The following is a 23924-nucleotide window of genomic DNA, read 5'->3' as shown; positions in this document are numbered from 1 at the left end:
TTCCTTACAGACTGCTGTTTATATTAGTGTCTGAACCCTCCCTCTTCCTCACAGACTGCTGTTTATATTAGTGTCTGAACCCTCCCTCTTCCTCACAGACTGCTGTTTATATTAGTGTCTGAACCCCCCCTCTTCCTCACAGACTGCTGTTTAAATTAGTGTCTGAACCCTCCCTCTTCCTCACAGACTGCTGTTTATATTAGTGTCTGAATCCTCCCCCCCTTTTCTTCACAGACTGCTGTTTATATTAGTGTCTGAATCCTCCCCTCCTTTTCCTCACAGACTGCTGTTTATATTAGTGTCTGAACCCTCCCTCTTCCTCACAGACTGCTGTTTAAATTAGTGTCTGAACCCTCCCTCTTCCTCACAGACTGCTGTTTAAATTAGTGTCTGAACCCTCCCTCTTCCTCACAGACTGCTGTTTAAATTAGTGTCTGAACCCTCCCTCTTCCTCACAGACTGCTGTTTACATTAGTGTCTGAACCCTCCCTCTTCCTCACAGACTGCTGTTTATATTAGTGTCTGAACCCTCCCTCTTCCTCGCAGACTGCTGTTTAAATTAGTGTCTGAACCCTCCCTCTTCCTCACAGACTGCTGTTTATATTAGTGTCTAAACCCTCCCTCTTCCTCACAGACTGCTGTTTATATTAGTGTCTGAACCCTCCCTCTTCCTCACAGACTGCTGTTTATATTAGTGTCTGAACCCTCCCTCTTCCTCACAGACTGCTGTTTATATTAGTGTCTGAACCCTCCTTCTTCCTCACAGACTGCTGTTTATATTAGTGTCTGAACCCTCCCTCTTCCTCACAGACTGCTGTTTATATTAGTGTCTGAACCCTCCCTCTTCCTCACAGACTGCTGTTTATATTTGTGTCTGAACCCCCCCCCCCCCTCTTCCTCACAGACTGCTGTTTATATTGGTGTCTGAACCCTCCCTCTTCCTTACAGACTGCTGTTTATATTAGTGTCTGAACCCTCCCTCTTCCTCACAGACTGCTGTTTATATTAGTGTCTGAACCCACCCTCTTCCTCACAGACTGCTGTTTATATTAGTGTCTGAACCCTCCCTCCTCCTCACAGACTGCTGTTTATATTAGTGTCTGAACCCTCCCTCTTCCTCACAGACTGCTGTTTATATTAGTGTCTGAACCCTCCCTCTTCCTCACAGACTGCTGTTTATATTAGTGTCTGAACCCTCCCTCTTCCTCACAGACTGCTGTTTAAATTAGTGTCTGAACCCTCCCTCTTCCTCACAGACTGCTGTTTATATTAGTGTCTGAATCCCCCCCCCTTTTCTTCACAGACTGCTGTTTTTATTAGTGTCTGAATCCTCCCCCCCCTTTTCCTCACAGACTGCTGTTTATATTAGTGTCTGAACCCTCCCTCTTCCTCACAGACTGCTGTTTAAATTAGTGTCTGAACCCTCCCTCTTCCTCACAGACTGCTGTTTATATTAGTGTCTGAACCCTCCCTCTTCCTCACAGACTGCTGTTTACATTAGTGTCTGAACCCTCCCTCTTCCTCGCAGACTGCTGTTTATATTAGTGTCTGAACCCTCCCTCTTCCTCACAGACTGCTGTTTATATTAGTGTCTGAACCCTCCCCCTCTTCCTCACAGACTGCTGTTTAAATTAGTGTCTGAACCCTCCCTCTTCCTCACAGACTGCTGTTTATATTAGTGTCTGAACCCTCCCTCTTCCTCACAGACTGCTGTTTATATTAGTGTCTGAATCCTCCCCCCTTTTCCTCACAGACTGCTGTTTATATTAGTGCCTGAACCCTCCCTCTTCCTCACAGACTGCTGTTTATATTAGTGTCTGAACCCTCCCTCTTCCTCGCAGACTGCTGTTTAAATTAGTGTCTGAACCCTCCCTCTTCCTCACAGACTGCTGTTTAAATTAGTGTCTGAACCCTCCCTCTTCCTCACAGACTGCTGTTTATATTAGTGTCTGAACCCTCCCTCTTCCTCACAGACTGCTGTTTATATTAGTGTCTGAACCCTCCTCCTTCCTCACAGACTGCTGTTTAAATTAGTGTCTGAACCCTCCCTCTTCCTCACAGACTGCTGTTTATATTAGTGTCTGAACCCTCCCTCTTCCTCACAGACTGCTGTTTATATTAGTGTCTGAACCCTCCCTCTTCCTCACAGACTGCTGTTTATATTAGTGTCTGAACCCTCCCTCTTCCTCACAGACTGCTGTTTATATTAGTGTCTGAACCCTCCCTCTTCCTCACAGACTGCTGTTTATATTAGTGTCTGAACCCTCCCTCTTCCTCACAGACTGCTGTTTATATTAGTGTCTGAACCCTCCCTCTTCCTCACAGACTGCTGTTTATATTTGTGTCTGAACCCTCCTCCTTCCTCACAGACTGCTGTTTAAATTAGTGTCTGAACCCTCCCTCTTCCTCACAGACTGCTGTTTATATTAGTGTCTGAACCCTCCCTCTTCCTCACAGACTGCTGTTTATATTAGTGTCTGAACCCACCCTCTTCCTCACAGACTGCTGTTTATATTAGTGTCTGAACCCTCCCTCCTCCTCACAGACTGCTGTTTATATTAGTGTCTGAACCCTCCCTCTTCCTCACAGACTGCTGTTTATATTAGTGTCTGAACCCTCCCTCTTCCTCACAGACTGCTGTTTATATTAGTGTCTGAACCCTCCCTCTTCCTCACAGACTGCTGTTTAAATTAGTGTCTGAACCCTCCCTCTTCCTCACAGACTGCTGTTTATATTAGTGTCTGAATCCTCCCCCCCTTTCCTTCACAGACTGCTGTTTATATTAGTGTCTGAACCCTCCCTCTTCCTCACAGACTGCTGTTTAAATTAGTGTCTGAACCCTCCCTCTTCCTCACAGACTGCTGTTTAAATTAGTGTCTGAACCCTCCCTCTTCCTCACAGACTGCTGTTTATATTAGTGTCTGAACCCTCCCTCTTCCTCACAGACTGCTGTTTACATTAGTGTCTGAACCCTCCCTCTTCCTCACAGACTGCTGTTTATATTAGTGTCTGAACCCTCCCTCTTCCTCGCAGACTGCTGTTTAAATTAGTGTCTGAACCCTCCCTCTTCCTCACAGACTGCTGTTTATATTAGTGTCTGAACCCTCCCTCTTCCTCACAGACTGCTGTTTATATTAGTGTCTGAACCCTCCCTCTTCCTCACAGACTGCTGTTTATATTAGTGTCTGAACCCTCCCTCTTCCTCACAGACTGCTGTTTATATTCGTGTCTGAACCCTCCTTCTTCCTCACAGACTGCTGTTTATATTAGTGTCTGAACCCTCCCTCTTCCTCACGGACTGCTGTTTATATTAGTGTCTGAACCCTCCCTCTTCTTCACAGACTGCTGTTTATATTAGTGTCTGAACCCTCCCTCTTCCTCACAGACTGCTGTTTATATTAGTGTCTGAATCCTCCCCCCCCTTTTCTTCACAGACTGCTGTTTATATTCGTGTCTGAATCCTCCCCCCCTTTTCCTCACAGACTGCTGTTTAAATTATTGTCTGAACCCTCCCTCTTCCTCACAGACTGCTGTTTATATTAGTGTCTGAACCCTCCCTCTTCCTCACAGACTGCTGTTTACATTAATGTCTGAACCCTCCCTCTTCCTCACAGACTGCTGTTTATATTAGTGTCTGAACCCTCCCTCTTCCTTACAGACTGCTGTTTATATTAGTGTCTGAACCCTCCCTCTTCCTCACAGACTGCTGTTTACATTAGTGTCTGAACCCTCCCTCTTCCTCACAGACTGCTGTTTATATTAGTGTCTGAACCCTCCCTCTTCCTCGCAGACTGCTGTTTAAATTAGTGTCTGAACCCTCCCTCTTCCTCACAGACTGCTGTTTATATTAGTGTCTGAACCCTCCTCCTTCCTCACAGACTGCTGTTTATATTAGTGTCTGAACCCTCCCTCTTCCTCACAGACTGCTGTTTATATTAGTGTCTGAACCCTCCTCCTTCCTCACAGACTGCTGTTTAAATTAGTGTCTGAACCCACCCTCTTCCTCACAGACTGCTGTTTATATTAGTGTCTGAACCCTCCCTCCTCCTCACAGACTGCTGTTTATATTAGTGTCTGAACCCTCCCTCTTCCTCACAGACTGCTGTTTATATTAGTGTCTGAATCCTCCCCCCCTCTTCCTCACAGACTGCTGTTTATATTAGTGTCTGAACCCTCCCTCTTCCTAACAGACTGCTGTTTATATTAGTGTCTGAACCCTCCCTCTTCCTCACAGACTGCTGTTTATATTAGTCTCTGAACCCTCCCTCTTCCTCGCAGACTGCTGTTTATATTAGTGGCTGAACCCTCCCTCTTCCTTACAGACTGCTGTTTAAATTAGTGTCTGAACCCTCCCTCTTCCTCACAGACTGCTGTTTATATTAGTGTCTGAACCCTCCCCCCCTCTTCCTCACAGACTGCTGTTTATATTAGTGTCTGAACCCTCCCCCCCTCTTCCTCACAGACTGCTGTTTAAATTAGTGTCTGAACCCTCCCCCTCTTCCTCACAGACTGCTGTTTATATTCGTGTCTGAACCCTCCCTCTTCCTCACAGACTGCTGTTTATATTAGTGTCTGAATCCCCCCCCTTTTCTTCACAGACTGCTGTTTATATTCGTGTCTGAATCCTCCCCCTTTTCCTCACAGACTGCTGTTTAAATTAGTGTCTGAACCCTCCCTCTTCCTCACAGACTGCTGTTTATATTCGTGTCTGAACCCTCCCTCTTCCTCACAGACTGCTGTTTATATTAGTGTCTGAACCCTCCCTCCCTCTTCCTCACAGACTGCTGTTTAAATTAGTGTCTGAACCCTCCCTCTTCCTCACAGACTGCTGTTTATATTAGTGTCTGAACCCTCCCTCTTCTTCACAGACTGCTGTTTATATTAGTGTCTGAATCCTCCCCCCTTTTCCTCACAGACTGCTGTTTATATTAGTGTCTGAATCCCCCCCCCCCTCTTCCTCACAGACTGCTGTTTATATTAGTGTCTGAATCCTCCCCCCCTTTTCCTCACAGACTGCTGTTTATATTAGTGTCTGAACCCTCCCTCTTCCTCACAGACTGCTGTTTATATTAGTGTCTGAACCCTCCCTTTTCTTCACAGACTGCTGTTTATATTAGTGTCTGAACCCTCCCTTTTCTTCACAGACTGCTGTTTATATTAGTGTCTGAACCCTCCTTCTTCCTCACAGACTGCTGTTTATATTAGTGTCTGAATCCCCCCCCTCTTCCTCACAGACTGCTGTTTAAATTAGTGTCTGAACCCTCCCTCTTCCTCACAGACTGCTGTTTATATTAGTGTCTGAATCCTCCCTCTTCCTGCAGACGGTCATGGTGTCTCTCGAGGGCCTGACCAAGGTGGTGGACCCCTCCCAGCTGACGTCAGACTTCGAGGGCAGCCTGGAGTACGACCACGACGAGTGGATCGATGTGCGCGTGGCCTTCGAGGACTTCGACGGCGATGCCGCCCGGGCTTTGGCACGGCTGGAGGAGCTGCAGGAGACCCTGGCGCAGCGCGACCTTCCACGCGACCTGGAGGGGGCACGGCGCCTTATGGAGGAACACGCCTCGCTCAAGAAGAGGGCCACCAAGGCCTCGGTGGAGGAGTTGGACACCCAGGGACGCAGGCTGCTCCAGAGACTTCAGCAAGGTAGTGTCACCCCTGGAGGCTACACTAACCGCGGCGGCGGGGGAACGGATGCTAACGATGGGCTCACAGGCCACCCAGATGCCCACAACTTGGTGCCCAAAGTGAGTGCTCTGCTCGACAAGTTGCATGGCACACGCCAGCACCTGCAGCAGCTGTGGCACATGCGCAAGCTGAAACTGGACCAGTGCTTCCAGCTGCGGCTGTTTGAGCAGGATGCAGAGAAGGTATGTTATGTACTAACTACACACTACTTTCACTTTTGTGTTCATAGAACAAGGCTTGTTTCTATTCAAAGGAATCCCATTTTACTCCATATCTCTCATCCTTGCATTCATAACTAGAAAGAAAGCATCCCAAGCTCACCAGTGAAGTCTGGATTTGCACTGAGAATATTACTTCATAGCAAACAGAATGGGATAGGTACTGTATCTGCAGGAGTAATGATGCTTGTTTGCAGTATACTGTAATGGCCCATAGCCTGTCAGTGTGCATAGATCCAGCTACAGTTATATGGATGTCATGCAGCTATCAGCCAGATGGTGATGTGACGCCTCCCTGCTGTGGAAACAGACATGTTTGTCCGTTAGTCAGAGCAAAGCTTTAATCTCCCCACCACCACCTCCTCTTCCTCCTCCTCTTCCTCCCCAGGCATGTCATTATTGTCCCCGCTTATTGAAGCATGTCTCAGAGGTCAAGTTGAAATGGTAGCTGTCACGCTGAGGTTTCTTGTCATGCTGGCTAAAGGTCCCTCCAGGGTGATACCAACCTCGACCAGCTGTGTGGCGTTCCCAGTGGCAACATCACGAGTCTAGGCAGTATGACAACATGACACTAGGGTCAGGCTGATGCACAGTTCAATACAGTGGAGTGGAGTCATTCCATCTGCCTTCCTGAGAGTCCAAACATCCATGTCATCAGCCTTTAGCCCCTCCCCCTCTCTCTGTCTCTCTCTCACCCCTCCAGAGCTGTAAGATACAGTACCTGCTAATAGAGACCTTCTTCTGTGTGCTTGTGCCTGCCTGTGTGCGTGTTTGTGTGCCCATGGCTGTGTGTGTGTCGCACCGTCCACAGATGTTTGACTGGATCATGCACAACAAGGGCCTGTTCCTGACCAGCTACACAGAGATAGGAGGGAACCACCAGCATGCCGGGGAGCTGCAGACTCAGCACAACCACTTTGCCATGAACTGTATGGTAAGAATGTACTCTTCTACATTATTGATTGAATCAGTGGTGTAACCCAATGACCATAAACTACTGTACCCCTCAGCTTTGTGTTAAAATACGTTGAAGCTTATTGATAGTCATCTATAGTGTATTTATAGTCAACTATAAATCTATAGCTTAATTATAGTCACCCCCCTCCCCCCCCTCTTAAAAGGGCCACATAATGATGGGTTAAACTTAACAGTCCTCCCAGTACCTACCACATGCAGAGTGTGAGGTTGAGACAAGCCGTCCATCTCCTGCCTGGGTGTCTGTCTGTCTGTCTGTCTGTCTGTCTGTCTGTCTGTCTGTCTGTCTGTCTGTCTGTCTGTCTGTCTCTGTCTGTCTGTCTGTCTGTCTGTCTGTCTGTCTGTCTGTCTGTCTGTCTGTCTGTCTGTCTGTCTGTCTGTCTGTCTGTCTGTGTGTCTGTCTGTCTGTCTGTCTGTCTGTGTGTCTGCTAACTGTCTTGACCCTCCCCGGCTGCCTGCAGGGTTAAAGGCCCTAGCTGTGTTCTGTAGGGGAAGATGATAAATCACTTGGTCTCTCTGCCCTCTCTCCCTCTCTCTCTCCACTCGTCCTTGCCCTCTCCTGTGCCTTGCCCTGGCTGTCAGTAGTCAGTACAGGGCCCTAGTTCCAGACCCCATCTACTCTCTGTTGCTCATGGGACCAACCAGGGAAAAATGAGGGCATGAATTGAAGACCTAAATTTTTGTTTTACTGTATTTTTGGGATCCTCTAGATTTTCTTGAGCAGATGTTCTTGGGGCCTGAACATAAATACAAATCATTTCTAGACTACAAATTGACTGCAAGAAGCCCAAACAGATATCATTTTTGACTAAAACATAAAAATGTCAAACCTTGCTAACATTTGTATATGATTACATCTCTCTATTATGCGTGGAAACTCTTGGGAACAGATTTCCTAAATTACAGTCACTTGGAACAAGTTTCCTGGTGTTTTTACAGTTTTTTATGTTTAGCAATGAATTCAGCCCTCAAGGTGCCCGTTGGGGAACCTATCTCTAGATTGTATGGTGGTCTAATACTGTAAAGTACACTTACACTAAGTACACTTACACTAAGTACACTTACACTGTATGACATTGTTTCCTTGGACATATTCCTCTATACCAGGGGTTCCCGGCAATTCTATACATTTTGCCATGTCTAATATGTATTCATGTGATATTTGAGTGACAAAAAAATTACAACAATATCTATGGGTTGAAAAAAACGAAATTCTAAAAACGTTGTCATGGGCTAGTTGATCTGGACATTTCTGCAATGACTGACAAGAGGAGCTGATGATGCACTACCCAATTTCCAAATGGCACCTTTTGCATTCTACTATTACAACTTTCAAGTGTAATTTTAAATCCGGACTGAGTTCGTATTTGTATTTTGTATTTAGTTTTTCTGCTGACTCCTCGCCCAACAGTTTGGGAACCACTTCTCTATACAATTAAATGTTATCCTCTTATCATTTAGTATGATCTTGCTTCTAGAGGTTTATCGAGTTATTTTGTGCTGAGCCAGCCTAGCTTGTTTTGAGAAGCAAACAGACAGACAGGCCCCATTGAGGCAGGGGGATCACCAGACCCAGCCCTGGTCACAGTCACACAGGCATTATTGTGCATGACTTAGCCATCAGTGTGCAGTGTCAACAATAGGCAGGGGGACTCTGGAACTGACGCCTCCTTTTCCCCAGGATGCCATGCTTCCTGTTGACTAGAAAGACTATGTGACTGCCTGGATCATATTTGGGAGGTAGAGCTAGTTGCTGATGATGATACTGTGAGGGTAAAATATGTGTGTGTGTTTGAAAGGGAAGATTATCACAGTGGCTGGGGCTGGGGCTGGGGCTGATGATGATCATCTATGATTATGTCATTTGTAATATGCAAATGACAGGTATGGAGATGTGATGGTAATCTGCCCCCTATGGTGTTGTTGTAATATTACACTCAATGGTTCCACTTTGGGGAGGAACGTGCCCTTGACTATTGACAGAAATTCAAAACCAGTTCAATAGAAAAGCAGATGGCCATCCGATAGCGGCACATTGGAAGCCTGAAACACATAATGGAAATGGTAATGCTAGAATGGACATGTGATGTCATTGTGGCCTAGTCTCCTAGTGTCTCCTCTCTGTGTGAATATTAGAACAAGGTAAATATTAAATAAAAATAGACTTTCTGTCATGTTCCTTATTTTGGAGAACGCTAGCCAGTAACCCCAGGCGCTTCCTGTTCAAGACATTCTCCCTTCTCACCCTCTCAGAGTCTATGAGCCTAGGTGTGTCCCCCAAATGACACCCTATTCCCTACATAGTGCACCACTTTTGACTAGAGCCATATGGACCCAGGTCAAAAGTAGTGCACTACATAGGGAATAGGGTGCCATTTGGGACTCAGACTTGGGTTATTGGCATATGCCAAGTCCTCCATTACTGTGTCAGTCTCATTGATTAGTTGTTCCTGTTCCATCCTGATCCTATCTCCTATCTGTAATGTTGTCTGTTCGTTTACAACTGGTAAAAAATGGAAACACTATCATTATCATGTTCACGTGTCGGACCAGTCCCTTTGGCATAGACAAATAACTCTTGATTGCATTTGTTTTGAATTCCCCAAGTCTGGGATGTGGAGATGGAAAGCTGCCACACTTCATATCTTTGCCATGCAAAAAATGGGCTTTGTGACAGCAGTATAAGTGCCAGTATTTTCCTCTGTGGACTGGACCCTTCCTGCTCTAAGTGCTCAGTATGTGTGATGCTTGAGTTCTGTGGTATGCTGCTATGTGGGTAAGCCTTGGTGGTGTATGTAATGTGATCAGTCAATGGATACTATGCAGAGGCCTGGCCCAGTGTTTACTTTCCCTTTAACCCGGGTCCTCCAGGAGTTTTACATTAGGCCTGCCCTCTGTCTAGCTCCCCTGGCTAAGATACCATGCTGTCTGTCGTTTTACATTAGGCCTGCCCTCTGCCTAGCTCCCCTGGCTAAGATACCATGCTGTCTGTCGTTTTACATTAGGCCTGCCCTCTGCCTAGCTCCCCTGGCTAAGATACCATGCTGTCTGTCGTTTTACATTAGGCCTGCCCTCTGCCTAGCTCCCTGGCTAAGATACCATGCTGTCTGTCGTTTTACATTAGGCCTGCCCTCTGCCTAGCTCCCCTGGCTAAGATACCATGCTGTCTGTCATTTTACATTAGGCCTGCCCTCTGTCTAGCTCCCCTGGCTAAGATACCATGCTGTCTGTCGTTTTACATTAGGCCTGCCCTCTGCCTAGCTCCCTGGCTAAGATACCATGCTGTCTGTCGTTTTACATTAGGCCTGCCCTCTGTCTAGCTCCCCTGGCTAAGATACCATGCTGTCTGTCGTTTTACATTAGGCCTGCCCTCTGCCTAGCTCCCCTGGCTAAGATACCATGCTGTCTGTCGTTTTACATTAGGCCTGCCCTCTGCCTAGCTCCCCTGGCTAAGATATCATGCTGTCTGTCGTTTTACATTAGGCCTGCCCTCTGCCTAGCTCCCCTGGCTAAGATACCATGCTGTCTGTCGTTTTACATTAGGCCTGCCCTCTGCCTAGCTCCCCTGGCTAAGATACCATGCTGTCTGTCGTTTTACATTAGGCCTGCCCTCTGCCTAGCTCCCCTGGCTAAGATACCATGCTGTCTGTCGTTTTACATTAGGCCTGCCCTCTGCCTAGCTCCCCTGGCTAAGATACCATGCTGTCTGTCGTTTTACATTAGGCCTGCCCTCTGCCTAGCTCCCCTGGCTAAGATACCATGCTGTCTGTCGTTTTACATTAGGCCTGCCCTCTGCCTAGCTCCCCTGGCTAAGATACCATGCTGTCTGTCGTTTTACATTAGGCCTGCCCTCTGCCTAGCTCCCCTGGCTAAGATACCATGCTGTCTGTCGTTTTACATTAGGCCTGCCCTCTGTCTAGCTCCCCTGGCTAAGATACCATGCTGTCTGTCGTTTTACATTAGGCCTGCCCTCTGCCTAGCTCCCCTGGCTAAGATACCATGCTGTCTGTCGTTTTACATTAGGCCTGCCCTCTGTCTAGCTCCCCTGGCTAAGATACCATGCTGCTTGTCATTTACATCCAGGAACGAAGCCATGTAGTGGAGAGAGACTGTTATTTAGCCTTACATTTGAATGCTTCACAGATGTCGTCGGAGTCAGAGGCGTTTGTCGTTTTTCAGGAGGGCAGATGTATTTATCTAGCCCAGCCCTGTGTGTGTCCGTTCTGTCTGTCCGTATGTCTGTCTGTTTGTCCGCGTGTGGTGTTCTCAACTCTCATCAGTTTAAAAAGTGTTTGCAGACAGACAGAGATGTTGAACATTGGTCCATTGATGTTCCCCTGCTATGGATTAGTATAATGAGGATTCACCTACCTCTTTTTCAGAGCACACTGCGGTTTTGCGTGATTCATTACAGCCTCTCATTTAGATAAAAGGGGTAATTGAATGCTAACAGTCCTGCATGTAAAATTGAATAATTAATTTGTGTTTGCTGATCTATGTCTTATCTTGTCACAACAGCTTTTAAAGGGACATGGTGTTGTTTTGGTGTTGTTTTGGTTTTAGTGTGCGAGTAGTAGAATGACACTGACAGTGTCAGGGAGGGTATCGATCCCTAACCGACAGATGCTAATTACCCAGCATGCCGTAGATCTCTACAGCAGGCAGCGAGAGCTCATCAACTGTGTGTGTGTGTGTCTACAGCTGGCAGCAAGAGCCCGTCTCCCATAAACACCTCATTAAACCGTTGAGATAACGTTGTAGCTCTGACCACATGAAAGAGGAAGCCTACTAAAAAGGCTTCTCAAACAAGGGAAGCTTGGCCATTGTTGAGCTGTACTAGAGCCAATAGGACTGGTAAGTAATGACCACTGTTTTAGTTCAGCACAGCCTGTGTGTGACTGTACCATACACTTGATCCCACTATTCACTTTTCTTTGGACTGGAAGTTGTACTACTACAATCAAACCCATCCAAAGTGTTATGTTTTGAGCAGCAGGCAGGCAGTGAGCGGAGTGGCCTTAAGCCCTGTGATATGGGTGATAAAGGAGAGGGAGAAACTCATGACCCGTGACTGAACCTCTTTCTGTCTGGGTGGATCTCCTGCTATGCCCTCCCTTTTCCGCACCTTCCGTCCCCTTCTCTGTCCCCACCCAGCCACACACAGTGCTGTGGGCGTCCGTCGGGGCTGGCTGGGGCTGGCTGAGTGGAAGCATGTGGACATGTGGTCAGACTAGAGGGACTTCCTCCTCTCCCACGGGTGTAGCCCCTCCACTCCGCTCGGCTCGGCTCGCTACGCTTCACAGGATAACGAACATCAGCTGCCTGCTGCACACTCACCGTCACCTCCTTAATCTTTTGATTGGCTGCGTTTGTTGGTTCAGCAGTTGGGTGACCATTTTTAAATGTTGTAATGTAATTTACCATGAATCTCAATTGGGGGTTTTCTTATTCTTTTATTATGACTTCACTGATATTCTCACTTCTGGAAACATTTTTGGCCATTCTATGTTTTTCCTCAACAGGATGCAGCTTTGTTTGGTTTCACAATACAGGCACATAGCACTATGATAGTGGTCCCCTTATTGTCTGTTTCCAGTTGACAGTTTACCTCCCCTCTGTTCACTGTAACGTAAGAGAGTAGAGGCCAGGGCTAGCTGGTGTTTTCCTTTGGACTGGAGGGGTTCTGCTCTCTTCTCTGTGAGTAATAGTGTCTCTGGGTGTTTGTTTTTAATTTGGACTTGGTTGTGTGTGTGTGTGTGTGTGTGTGTGTGTGTGTGTGTGTGTGTGTGTGTGTGTGTGTGTGTGTGTGTGCGTGTGCGTGTGTGCGTGTGCGTGTGTGAGTGTACAGTAGGTTGTGTTGTGTGTGTTCTGTGTTAACTTCTCACCAGACTCCCAAGCCCTTACTATTGATGTAGGCCCTCATGTGGCCAGGTCTGTAGCCATGGCCCACCCTGTGCTGATCTATGTCTGTCTCCCTCCATTTAGGTCTGCCGGTCTGTGTTTCTGTCTCCTTCTCTCCCTGTCTCTGTCTGTCTTTATGCTTGTCCGTCTCCGCCCCTCTAAGTCTCCCTCCCTCCCTCCTCCCTTCCTGCCTGTCTGTGAATCCCTCCCTGTCGCCCTCCCTTTCTGTCTGTCTGTTACCCTGTTTGTCTGTCTCCCTCCCTCTCAGTCTCCTTCCCGCTCTATCTCTGTCTATGTAACTATTGGTAACACTTTACTCCCCTCTCCTCACAGAATGTCTGTCATGTCCCCTCCCTCTCCTTACAGAATATCTATGTAACTATTAACCTTGTCATGTCTTCTCCACTCTTACAGAATATCTAATATGTCTCCTCCACTCTCCTTCCAGAATGTCTATGTAAATATCAACCGCATCATGTCTGTGGGGAACCGGCTGTTGGAGTCTGGTCACTACGCGTCGCAGCAGATCCAGCAGATCTCAGGTCAGTTGGAGCAGGAGTGGAAGGCCTTCGCTGCTGCCCTGGACGAACGCTCCACCCTACTGGAGATGTCTGCTGCCTTCCACCTGAAGGTGGACCAGGTGAGGAGGAAGCACACACACACACACAACAACAACACTCGCACACACACATTGTGATTTTCCAGATTGAACAGAAACGGACCAAACCACTCTACTACCTGTTCCAGCGCTGTGCTCCTACAGAGACCCACACTCTTGTTATTTTCCTCTCTCTGCCTCGTTTTACTCCCCCTCCTCTCTCTGTCTTTTCTTTCTTCCTGTCTGTCTGTCTTTCTCCTCCTCCCTCTCTCCGTAACCTCTCTGCCTTCTTCTCTCTTCACCTCTATTGTAGTGCATGAGGTCAGGTTGAAACCAGATGTCCAGAGTAGCAGGGTGGGCGGTATTGTTATAGACTACAGGTTTGTGTACCCTACTATCCCCAAGGATTTGAAGCTACTCCATGGATTGAATCTTACCCTGCTTTGGTAGAGGCCCATGTTATATATGGACTTAGTTGTTGTCATATGTTTTCCAACAAACGGATTCAAGTGGAGGTGTCATCTCTACTGTTTGGTTGTTTGCGGTTGGCATGTGAAGCTAAGTTTCAGTGCTGTGTGTGTCTGTGTTTGTTTACCATGGTTCTAGTGAAGCTGTGGTAAACTGAAACCTCTCTGTCAGTCTGGAGACAAAAGGGGGATGATTGAGGAGAAACACAAAGAGAGAGAGATGCACTGAAAAAATGAAATGAGATGATGCCTTTTGTCTTTTATCTCCGCTCTCTTGATCCCTCCATTACTAGAATAATCACTTGTTTTGTATCAGTATTCTCCTGAAGTGCCTCTACTTTCTGTTCTACTTTCCTCTCCTCCTCTCCCTGGCCAGCTCCCACAGGAACAGATGAAAATAGTTCCTATCTCTTAATGGCATTGTAGTACGCTGCTGGGATAATGCAGAGCTAATAATAATGTTAGCGAGGGCTGCCTGCAAGGCAATGTGTTGCTTTCATCCCCTGCCATGAATGTGTAATTGACTGATTTACTAAACAGACAGAAAGGGAGGCAGACAGACGGAGACAGAGAGGGAGGCAGACAGACGGGGACAGAGAGGGAGGCAGACAGACGGAGACAGAGAGGGAGGCAGACAGGGAGGGAGGGTTAGAGAGACAGAGACAGACACGTGGACAAGTATAAGTCTTTTTCATTGCCTGTTTTTGATATGTACACGTATTTTAGAACAAGAGTGTTTTTGTGTGCACTAGTCACCGTGGTTGGATGATTGCACATACAAATTCTGTGGTACATTTTGGTAGTCATGACGTTATTTAACCCTTCTAAAATAGAACAGTGTTCAAGTAGTGGAACTAATGTGCCGTTTAGAATTAGCATAATATACCTTTAACCTGCTATTGGTTTTGATCACTTTAATTTCTGTACCACACACCACCATGCACACACCCCCTTCTGATTATCATTATAATGTGTGATCCTGTGTGTGTGTGTGTCTCCTCCAGTACATGGGTAATGTGGAGCCGTGGTGTAAGGCGTGTGGAGAAGGAGACCTGCCCTCTGAGCTACAGGACTTGGAGGACACCATCCACCATCACACAGGACTCTATGAGCACATCACCACTGCCTACTCTGAGGTACTATGGGGCCTGCAGTCACTACACATTCTGGTGCCCAGTGCTCATGTACTGAAGGGATTAGTAAGTGATTAGCACTTTTTGTGTCGTCGTGTTTTAAAGTAAAATAAATAGCATCTGCAACATGCACTAAAGTAATCCTGCATAATTCAGATTCATTTGTGTTTTCAAAGTTCATTGTCAACCTTTTCCCCACCTCACCTGGGATCTCTCCAATCTTCTCCTTTCCTCTCCCAGGTGAGCCAAGACGGGAAGTCCCTATTGGACAAGCTGCAGCGGCCCCTGACCCCGGGTAGTGCTGATTCGCTGACGGCCTCGGCCAACTACTCCAAGGCGGTGCACCACGTACTGGACATTATCCACGAGGTGCTACACCACCAGAGACAACTGGAAAACATCTGGCAACACCGCAAGGTCCGGCTGCACCAGCGCCTGCAGCTCTGTGTCTTCCAACAGGACGTCCAGCAGGTACACACGCTTAGGAAGACGCAGGCACACACACACACTCACACCTCACACACTCAGTGACACAAACATACACTCAAACACACAAACACAAACAAACACACAGAATACATAATACACAGATACTTTACCATCATTGTCAGAGATCACTATACTTATTGTACAGTGTTTTATTAATCTAAAACCTGATTTTCATGCATGTTCAATACCAAAGAGAACCGTGTTGTAATTTTGCAGAGTACATTTAGCTTTCTCCACTTTCTTCAAAGCATTTTCAGTGGCTCCTGGGGTTTCTGAGTGAAAACTTATCTGTGTGAGTTGCTGACAGACCCTTGTGATTAGGACTGAGCTGGTTTCTACTTCTCTGTGCCCTGTGGACATGCTCGTTATTCTCTGTATCTCTCTCTCCTTCTCTCTCTCCTGCTCTCTCTCCTGCTCTCTCTCTCTCTCTCTCTCTCCTTCTCTCTCTCCTGATACGTACTAGTTGCCACGGGAATCCAATGTACTGCCATGTAATGTGTTGCGTGTTCCATATGTCCCATAGAATGATGCGCTCTAAGAGGAGAGACCTTGAAAAACCTCAATCAAAATCCTGTTTATTCTTCTATTCAGCAATAATAGTGAGATGAGGCAACTGGCCAGCCATCTGTTCAATATATAATAAGGCCGTTATTAACTGAGATATATTATCACAGTCCATAGAAAGGCTGACACGTTGGTCTGTAGTGGATTATGGATTTCTTCATCCATGTTTCCTTATTAAAAGTGCCAGGTTGCGTCCCAAATTACACCCTATTCCGTATATAGTGCACTACTGGGGGACCGTTTGAGACGCAGGCCCAGACTTGGCACAGTGATGCAGAGTAGAGGGTAGAGGGTGGGTCTGAACTGGGAAGGCACTATGTTATGGCAGTAGCCTTAGACAGAACAGGGCTGTCTATAGAGCTGTCCCAGACACAGTTTGTTAAGTCCCAAAGCTCCCCCTTGTGGCGCAGCTCATCATATCAGCTCATACAGTACATATCAATAACATCCCTGTTCATAGGCTAGTAGTCACTACACCTGGGTTCAACTAGTATCTGTTTTCTTGCAAATGCTTCAAGCATTTCATTGAGCCTGCATGGAGTGCTGGGTTTGTACTTTTGGGACTAGCCTATTTAATTGATTCCAATCTAGCCCGGCAGGCTCAATCAAACGCTCAACATATCTGATTCCATGTAGCGACTATCCAAAGGCCCATCACTGTACAGAGATGTTGTCATCGAGCATGTGCTACATCTCTCTAGGGTCCTAATAACAGCCTTTATTAGACACGGCTCTGGCAAAACCTCTCTGTACCAGGGGTATTTCAGTCTCTCACTCTCGCCCCTGTGTGTGTGTGTGTGTGTGTGTGTGTGTGTGTGTGTGTGTGTGTGTGTGTGTGTGTGTGTGTGTGTGTGTGTGTGTGTGTGTGTGTGTGTGTGTGTGTGTGTGTGTGTGTGTGTGTGTGTGTGTGTGTGTGTGTAGGTGCTGGACTGGATAGAGAACCATGGTGAAGCCTTCCTCAGTAAGCATACCGGAGTGGGGAAGTCCCTACACAGAGCTCGGGCCCTACAGAAGAGACACGAGGACTTTGAGGAGGTGGCCCAGGTGAGCTGGAACACACACACACACACACACACACACACACAGAAAAATAGTATTATATTTTGTGAACTTGTTCATTTATATGTTATTAGCCGATATGTTCATATAATTACCTGTAGTGTGTCAGTCCACATAATGTATCTTCTAATGTCCCCCTGTCCAGAACACCTATACTAACGCTGACAAGCTGCTGGAGGCAGCAGAGCAGCTGGCCCAGACAGGAGAATGTGATCCAGAGGAGATCTACCAGGCAGCCCACCAGCTAGAGGACCGCATCCAGGACTTTGTACGTCGCGTGGAGCAACGTAAGGTCCTCCTGGACATGTCTGTGGCCTTCCATACTCACGTCAAAGAGGTACGAGCCTGGGTCCCCTTATAGGCTTATACAGTAAATCTGTACCTGTTGAAAAACAGTACTAATGAAAGTTATTGTTGTATTTGATATACAGTATGTCTCGAGTCAGAGTCTACTAAATTGCATGAATCTGAGTGTGAAATTACTTTAAACCCTTTTAACTATTAAAGAAAGTTGTGTGTATTGAGACCTGCCAGCTAGCTGTAATATTGATAGCCCTCTAGAGGTGGTAATGACATCTGGTGTAGATGTTCTCATGGTACGGCTGTGAGAGGGTTCTCCACTGCTCACCCTGAGGAAAGTTCAACCTTTAAAGGAGTTCAACCTCCCCCTCTCCCCAGCCCAGTTAGTGTTGTGAAAGAGATGACAGCTAGCCAAGGTAATAAGAGGTTTGATACAGGAGTTTAGTGGCATGAAGAATTTATTACATCAGTACTGCCACATAACACACCACCCACACACTGAAGAGTACAAGTGTGAGTGTGTATGCGTGTGTGCGTGCATTATGTTGTATTTATACAACGGCTGGGACTAATCCTGAATGCTGATTGGTTAAAACCGCATTCCAGCCTGTGTCTATTCCATAAATTAGCACCGGCTAAATCTATGACGTTAAAATGCACATTTACTCTGTTCCATCTGCATGCGCAATCCACTGTCTCATCAGCCCAGCCGAGCAATTTATAAAAAGCATCTAGACATTATCTCACATTTCTTTTAGACAAGCATTTTGTTTTCAACAGAGGAGATTTGTATAAATCTTTCTGTTTTCCTCTCCAACATTTGCAACATTGTTTCAATATTCAAATTCGATCTCCAGCTCTCACATAGTAATGAATGGGTAGGGAGTTGAGAGTCAGGATGAGACAGACAGGCAGGCAGCTTTTTCAGCCAGTCGAAATCAAGAATCAGCATACATTTTATGGATATATACAAAGAAATATCAATAGAAACCAGGTCAAACGAAATGAAGTGCAGCTAGTTTGCAGTCTTTCTAGCTTCAGTTTGAAGTGATTGTGTTAGTTGTCCTGTTGGCTAGCTCCTCAGAACAACAGTGTCCTGACGAGAGAGCACATTTTCTATGCCAGGTGAAATTGCGCATCATTAGCTCATTGTTATGGATGTCTCCAAATACATGTCACTAGAAAACAGCTTAAACAAATGCAAATCCAGCTACTTTGTTGTCATTCTGGCTGCACTGTTTGATGTGACTATAAATGAGCCGTTATTGGCAAGCTAGCAAGCAAGGGATAAGAATGTTTTCTGCCAGTATGGCAATGGAACGTTTAGGACAAACAACTGGGTCGCGTCCATGGATACAGAACAAAAAGACTTAATGACTGGGTCGCGTCTCTGCCATCCGAACTGATAGAACAAACGACCAGCCAGCTTGGGTAGCAACCCTAGATTTGTGTCGGGACTATATCTTGTGGAAGGATGAAATAGTATGAATAAATTCATCAAAATAACATTTTTAATTAAAATATGTAAATCATTTGAATATGTCATCATCATCACAATGATGTGTGTGTGTGTGCTGTGACAGTGGATGGGCTGCCCGAAGTGACACTGACACATAGGCGTATTTTCCTGAGCGTAACACACATCTCCAACAGCCTAAACACAGTGCCTCCCCTCCCCCTCTACTATTCTCATCTACTAGACTGGAGCCTAGAGCTATTGCCACAATTTAAGAAGCTGTTCTGTTTCTGAAATGCCTTCTATTCAAAGCTGTAATTTGTCATGCCTTTATTTGTGGTGAACATTACGTGTGTTGTGTTTGAAAGGTTTCCCTTGTAAGAAGGCAGACCTTTGGAATGAGTGTTTCTTCCCATTCTTCAATGTTGTGGCTGAGAGAGAGGTGGCAGTTTTACCTATAGAGGTGGTGCTTCACTATAGTCTCCTAAAAACAACATGAAGCTTTTATGAGAACGTTAACTTGCAGTCTGTGTTGTTTCAATCAATGTCATTTGTTTAGGCATTAATGAACAGCATTAACCTTTCTGCAAAGGTTCTGTACCAGTGCGCTGTACTTTACTCTGCGTGTTGACATTGATATCATCTTTACAGTGCATGACTCACACAGTGGTTGGTGGTGGCCTGATATTCATATGAATTCATAATTTCTTTTATGTGTCCATATGGTGTAATAATACCCATCTGTTGTATAGAGGTGGTTGGATTAGGCCCAGTTCCAACTTTCCTCCTCTGTTTTTAGCCTGTGTTGTGTTTGCCTGTCTTTGTGTGTTAATATGGAAAAATAGAGCTGTATGAACTCGAACAAAACACATTTTGGGTCTCAAATGGCATCCTATTCCCTACATGGCACACTTTGAATTTTGAAAAGGGCCCTACGGGAGCTGGTCAAAAGTAATGCACTATATAGGGAATAGGGTGCCATTTGGGATGCATAGAAAAAAAGCAGTGGGTAGTAGTTGGGCAGGGAGGGTCCTACCTACTGGTGCAAGTGCTTTAGTTTGGCCCACCCTGCCAATATAACCAGATGGTTAATCCTGCCACAATGACTCAATGCAGCTCCCTCCTTCACTCCTCTTTCTCTCCCTCTCTCCTCTGCTTTGTCCTTCTTTACCTGGCTCTCTGTGTGATGGCAGTCAGCTCCTTTACCTTTCTAGTGTGTTTGTAGCGTAACAAGTTGGTCTCGTGTGATTGGCCGGCAGACCTCTTACTGTATTTCTGATTGGCCGCCTGTGCTGTCTGTCACTGTGTGCCCATGCAGCTGTGGACGTGGTTGGAGGAGCTGCAGAAGGAGCTGCTGGACGATGTGTATGCTGAGTCTGTGGAGGCGGTGCAAGACCTGATCAAACGCTTTGGCCAGCAGCAACAGACCACCCTGCAGGCCACTGTCAACGTCATCAAGGAGGGAGAGGACCTCATCCAGCAGCTCAGGTAGCTCACAGCGCAAATCAAATCAAATCAAATGTATTTATATAGCCCTTCGTACATCAGCTGATATCTCAAAGTGCTGTACAGAAACCCAGCCTAAAACCCCAAACAGCAAGCAATGCAGGTATAGAAGCACACTCAGCGCACTCATCCTCCATCCTAAATCAATCCCTTTGAGGCCCTACTTGCCATAGAAATATGCTACCCCCTCTACTTTTGTAGATCTGAGCTAATTTACCAAGTAATAAAGGTAGTTTTGTGTTTATTTAGAACTGTTCAGCGTTTTAGAGCAGTATCACTGTCCCCGTAGGCTGTATTTACTCTGCCGTTAGGAGGCAACAGAGGTGCATTTGAAGCTTCTAAGATCATGCCATCTAACACATAATTAAACTCTGCTAGCTGTTCCACCACCTACAGTGTTACCTGTAATTCATGACATTGAAACGAGTGTATTTAATGTGTTTGTTGACCTGTCTAACCTCTGACTCTGGCCTCCACACAGGGACTCTGCTATCTCCAGTAACAAGACTCCCCACAACAGCTCCATGGCCCACATCCAGAGTGTATTTAATGTGTTTGTTGACCTGTCTAACCTCTGACTCCGGCTTCCACACAGGGACTCTGCTATCTCCAGTAACAAGACTCCCCACAACAGCTCCATGGCCCACATCCAGAGTGTCCTACAGCAGCTGGACGAGGCCCAGGCTCAGATGGAAGACCTGTTTCAGGAGAGGAAGATCAAACTGGAACTCTTCCTGCAGCTACGCATCTTCGAGAGGGACGCCATCGACGTAAGTGGCCCCCATGTCCATAAAGTTCAGATCGATCAATCTCTCAATCAACCAATCTATCATGTCCTCTATTGCCCGTACAGTGAGGGAAAAAAGTATTTGATCCCCTGCTGATTTTGTACGTTTGCCCACTGACAAAGAAATGATCAGTCAATAATTTGAACAGTGAGAGACAGAATAACAACAAAAAAATCCAGAGAAACGCATGTCAAAAATGTTATAAATTGATTTGCATTTTAATGAGGGAAATAAGTATTTGACCCCTCTGCAAAACATGACTTAGTACTTGGTGGAAAAACCCTTATTGGCAATCACAGAAGTCAGACGTTTCTTGTAGTTGGCCACCAGGTTTGCACACATCTCAGGAGGGATTTTGTCCCATTCTTCTTTGCAGATCTTCTCCAAGTCATTAAGGTTTCGAGGCTGACGTTTGGCAACTCGAACCTTCAGCTCCCTCCACAGATTTTCTATGAGATTAAGGTCTGGAGACTGGCTAGGCCACTCCAGGACCTTAATGTGCTTCTTCTTGAGCCACTCCTTTGTTGCCTTGGCCGTGTGTTTTGGGTTATTGTCATGCTTGAATACCGATCCACGACCCATTTTCAATGCCCTGGCTGAGGGAAGGAGGTTCTCACCCAAGATTTGACGGTACCTGGCCCCGTCCATCATCCCTTTGATGCGGTGAAGTTGTCCTGTCCCCTTAGCAGAAAAACACCCTCAAAGCATAATGTTTCCACCTCCATGTTTGACGGTGGGGATGGTGTTCTTGGGGTCATAGGCAGCATTCCTCCTCCTCCAAACACGGCGAGTTGAGTTGATGCCAAAGAGCTCTATTTTGGTCTGATCTGACAACACTTTCACCCAGTTGTCCTCTGAATCATTGAGATGTTAATTGGCAAACTTCAGAAGGGCATGTATATGTGTTTTCTTGAGCAGGGGGACCTTGCGGGCGCTGCAGGATTTCAGTCCTTCACGGCGTAGTGTGTTACCAATTGTTTTTTTGGTGACTATGGTCCCAGCTGCCTTGATCATTGACAAGATCCTCCCATGTAGTTCTGGGCTGATTCCTCACCGTTCTCATGATCATTGCAACTCCACGAGGTGAGATCTTGCATGGAGCCCCAGGCTGAGGGAGATTGACAGTTCTTTTGTGTTTCTTCCATTTGCGAATAATCGCACCAACTGTTGTCACCTTCTCACCAAGCTGCTTGGCGATGGTCTTGTAGCCCATTCCAGCCTTGTGTAGGTCTACAATCTTGTCCCTGACATCCTTGGAGAGCTCTTTGGTCTTGGCCATGGTGGAGAGTTTGGAATCTGATTGATCGATTGCTTCTGTGGACAGGTGTCTTTTATACAGGTAACAAACAGATTAGGAGCACCCCCTTTAAGAGTGTGCTCCTAATCTCAGCTCGTTACCTGTATAAAAGACACCTGGGAGCCAGAAATCTTTCTGATTGAGAGGGGGTCAAATACTTATTTCCCTCATTAAAATGGGAATCAATTTATAACATTTTTGACATGCGTTTTTCTGGATTGTTTTGTTGTTATTCTGTCTCTCACTGTTCAAATAAACCTACCATTACAATTATAGACTGATCATTTCTTTGTCAGTGGGCAAACGTACAAAATCAGCAGGGGATCAAATACTTTTTTCCCTCACTGTATCTGACCGGTGTCTTTTCCAGAGATTGAATGTTTCACAGTTAGTGTTTCTGTAGTAGTTTTATCTGATAGTGTAAGGTCTTCAGTCCCTGCTGAGAGACTCCAACGAGTATTTCTGCTTCTGCCGTTATTCTAATCTCTTTCTTTCCTGTTACACCATCAAAGGACTGAAGCACTACAGTAGTTGATTAATGATATTGATTCACATCCCAGAAATACCTAGGTATTTGGTTGGATGACAAGTTGCCTTTTAAAGTTCATGTGGATAATCTTGTGACAAAGCTTAAATTGAAATTGGGTTTTTATTTTCGTAATAAGACTTGCTTCCCGCTTATGGCTAGAAAGAAGCTTGTTCAGGCCACTTTTCTCTCTGTAATTGATTATGGTGACTTGTTGTATATGCATGCAACCTCCTCCACATTACAGAGACCGGACTCTGTTTATCATGCAACCTCCTCCACATTACAGAGACCGGACTCTGTTTATCATGCAACCTCCTCCGTCTTACAGAGACTGGACTCTGTTTATCATGCAACCTCCTCCACATTACAGAGACTGGACTCTGTTTATCATGCAACCTCCTCCGTCTTACAGAGACTGGACTCTGTTTATCATGCAACCTCCTCCGTCTTACAGAGACCGGACTCTGTTTATCTTGCAACCTCCTCCGTCTTACAGAGACTGGACTCTGTTTATCATGCAACCTCCTCCGTCTTACAGAGACCGGACTCTGTTTATCATGCAACCTCCTCCGTCTTACAGAGACTGGACTCTGTTTATCATGCAACCTCCTCCGTCTTACAGAGACTGGACTCTGTTTATCATGCAACCTCCTCCGTCTTACAGAGACCGGACTCTGTTTATCATGCAACCACCTCCATCTTACAGAGACTGGACTCTGTTTATCTTGCAACCTCCTCCACATTACAGAGACCGGACTCTGTTTATCATGCAACCTCCTCCGTCTTACAGAGACTGGACTCTGTTTATCATGCAACCTCCTCCGTCTTACAGAGACTTGACTCTGTTCATCATGCAACCTCCTCCGTCTTACAGAGACTGGACTCTGTTTATCATGCAACCTCCTCCACATTACAGAGACCGGACTCTGTTTATCATGCAACCTCCTCCGTCTTAC

At 46.1% G+C, this 23924-nt stretch overlaps 1 protein-coding gene across 4 annotated transcripts in view; it reads left to right on the top strand.

The window, feature by feature from the left end:
• The window catches only part of LOC118367629 (triple functional domain protein-like), a 146554-nt gene that overhangs the window by 55556 nt on the left and 67074 nt on the right, over window positions 1-23924 (top strand). For all 4 annotated transcript variants that reach the window (XM_052494470.1, XM_052494471.1, XM_052494472.1 and 1 more), the window contains 9 exons: window positions 5322-5870; window positions 6718-6840; window positions 13231-13422; window positions 14852-14983; window positions 15221-15451; window positions 16955-17077; window positions 17238-17429; window positions 20167-20336; window positions 20950-21124. In XM_052494470.1, coding sequence (XP_052350430.1) covers window positions 5322-5870; window positions 6718-6840; window positions 13231-13422; window positions 14852-14983; window positions 15221-15451; window positions 16955-17077; window positions 17238-17429; window positions 20167-20336; window positions 20950-21124 — 1887 coding nt within the window. The remainder of the gene's footprint in view (window positions 1-5321; window positions 5871-6717; window positions 6841-13230; window positions 13423-14851; window positions 14984-15220; window positions 15452-16954; window positions 17078-17237; window positions 17430-20166; window positions 20337-20949; window positions 21125-23924) is intronic.

Source organism: Oncorhynchus keta, chromosome 34, assembly GCF_023373465.1.
Source record: "Oncorhynchus keta strain PuntledgeMale-10-30-2019 chromosome 34, Oket_V2, whole genome shotgun sequence".
Classification (NCBI taxonomy): domain Eukaryota; kingdom Metazoa; phylum Chordata; class Actinopteri; order Salmoniformes; family Salmonidae; genus Oncorhynchus; species Oncorhynchus keta.
The sequence above is the reverse complement of the archived record's forward strand: the minus strand, read 5'-3'. Positions and strand labels throughout refer to the sequence as shown.